The sequence below is a fragment of the Symsagittifera roscoffensis genome, unplaced genomic scaffold (assembly GCF_963678635.1).
Source record: "Symsagittifera roscoffensis unplaced genomic scaffold, txSymRosc1.1 SCAFFOLD_292, whole genome shotgun sequence".
Lineage (NCBI taxonomy): Eukaryota > Metazoa > Xenacoelomorpha > Acoela > Convolutidae > Symsagittifera > Symsagittifera roscoffensis.
The window spans coordinates 26,355-28,760 of record NW_026970632.1 but is presented as its reverse complement, the minus strand read 5'-3'; the positions used below and the strand labels follow the sequence as shown (position 1 = coordinate 28,760).

At 33.5% G+C, this 2,406-nt stretch overlaps 1 protein-coding gene across 1 annotated transcript in view; it reads left to right on the top strand.

Annotated features, from left to right (window-relative positions):
* Positions 1-2,010, top strand: part of LOC134855883 (procathepsin L-like) — a 36,176-nt gene extending 34,166 nt beyond the window's left edge. The window contains exons 6-8 of the mRNA XM_063872269.1: positions 490-596; positions 1,163-1,319; positions 1,698-2,010. Coding sequence (XP_063728339.1) covers positions 490-596; positions 1,163-1,319; positions 1,698-1,822 — 389 coding nt within the window. The 3' untranslated portion in view covers positions 1,823-2,010. The remainder of the gene's footprint in view (positions 1-489; positions 597-1,162; positions 1,320-1,697) is intronic.
* The last annotated feature ends 396 nt before the right edge of the window (positions 2,011-2,406 follow it).

Here is a 2,406-nt window from a genome sequence, read left to right as displayed (position 1 = left end):
AGTTTGCGAGCAAATTTTTTCCCCATAAAATGTTTATTTGAACACAGAAGAAAGTGTGCAATTAAAAAAAAAGAGAAAAAAAATTAAACTCAAATTTGTAATTTTTCCATCGAAAAACAGATATCATAAAAATTTCCTAAATGAAATTGTATGAAAAGCATTTTTTTCATTCAAAAAAAAGAATTAAAAAAAAACATTAGATTTTATAAAAGCTCTCATGTGACAAAAATTGCCACAAAATGGTACTGTTTGATTTTAAACCAAATTAAGATAGTTTTCGAAAAATAACCCGTATCATATACAATTTTTTTCTATGATAATCGTCACTAAGCGTTTTCTTACAGAACCAGTATAAGAAAATGAATGATACGCACTTTTCTGGTATAGACGTCAACAAGAGTTATACATTACATACCAGGGTCATATCAACTGACAACTCTAGTCTGATTAGCTCGTAAAAATCCGAACAAAGTTCCAATTTGTTTCCAGGAATCACCGAGCGCCGTGGCACTTGCAATGAAGAAGGCAAGAAGAAAATTGTGAAGGTCTCCCACCACGTTCAACTGCCCCGAGGAAACGAGAATCTACTCAAGGAATGAAGACGCGTCTTTTGTTGTTTTCTCATTTAAAAATAGAAAAAAAAACTTGAAAAAAATAGGTTTAAACATTGGATTTCTAATAAATAATGTTTGCTTCATTTTTTCAAAGAAAATGCAGATGTCACCATAGATGCTTTCATAGAAATCCTTTATGACGACATACTAAACATTAGAAATAAATGAAGCAAAATTTTTTGACATAATTCGAAGATGTTTCCAATATAAAAAAATATCAAACTATTCACGGATAATGTGTTAGTTGATCGGTTTCATTCGTGGGCAATTTTCTATGCCTTCTATGGAACCATATATGGTGCGATGAGTGATTGCAAATTTTAGTCAACCCGAGTGTTCTTTTAGTGGGTTGTTTGAGATAACACCAAAAGGATTTTAAGAAATACAACGCAATTAGAAGTAAAGTGTGCAAGGTATATTCTTTTATTGTTGCTTTTATCTTCAATTTTTTCTCTTCATTTTTTTCTGTACTGCCGCTTAACTTCATCTTCAAGTTTTTTCTCAAACTATTCAGAAAAAAAGGCAAACAACAAAAGAAACATTAGGAAACTGTGGCGACTGTTGGACCCTGCTCCATTGCCATCGACGCAAGTCACTCTAGCTTCCAACTGTACAAGGACGGAATATACGACCCCGCTGCATGCAGTCAATACTCACTCGATCACGCTGTTCTAGTAGTCGGCTACGGAGGCTCCGGCAACGAAGGTGAAATATTAGAATAGGGTGGCATTAATTATACATTTCTTGAAAAAAAAACATTACAAGGATATTTTATTAGGGACGAAATGGACCAATAGTAGACCCAAAAAATTACCACGTTTGTTGAGGCGCCTAGCTTTTAGGTAATTTTTTGTTTTGACTTCTAGGTTTCCTTTTGATCTGAATATCACCAACAAAAAGATTCAATTTCTTTGATCGGTCAAATACAAAAAAAAGCATCATTTTTGAAATATTTTGAAGAACACAGATCTCAATTTAATTCACATGGTTTTTATCTATCAAAAAAATGAAACGAAAACCATCACTACGTTAAGTGCAAAAAAATTAATTTTGCCACCTATTGTAATAATTTCTAAAAAACAGAATTCTGGTGGGTCAAAAACAGCTGGGGTAAAAGTTGGGGGCTGAAGGGCTACATCAAGATGGCGAGAAACAAGAACAACAAATGTGGGGTGGCCAGTGAAGCTATTTACCCCGTTGTTGCCTAAACAGGGACCGATTCAAACAGTATTGGAATTCAGAGAGTTAAGAAGCAGTGATGATAAACACTTTACTGATTGATTAAAATCGAAATATGACTGAAAATTTCAGTGTGACTTGATGATCATTTAAAGATAATAAAGGTTTCATAATAAATTTTATATCTTCGAAGCAACGAAAGTTATTTGAATTTAAAATTGATTTTTTTTATGATTAAATTTACTTTTTCAAGTGCATTAAACTCTCTGTACGTAAAGCCCTTCAAGGAATCGCCCAACCAAGGCAGAACTTAACAAATTCGATTGAGGAGAAATCGCAGTCCAAAATCATCACTTATCGAGTGTAATTGCGCAAATTATCTGGAACAAATATTACTTGGCCAAGCTCTACTTTTTGTGAATTGTAAGCAAATTCCGCAACAGGCCAAAATCAGATCACTGCGAATTTTCTTTGATCTTCTTTGCGGTTTTGGGTTCCACAAACAAATAGCTAAAACACTGTACTGTTCAAAATTGCTCCCAAGTCACAAGGTTTTTACCTGATTTTTTTGATAAAGCGTTTAACTCAGAAACTTTTGGGGGATAGTAAGCTA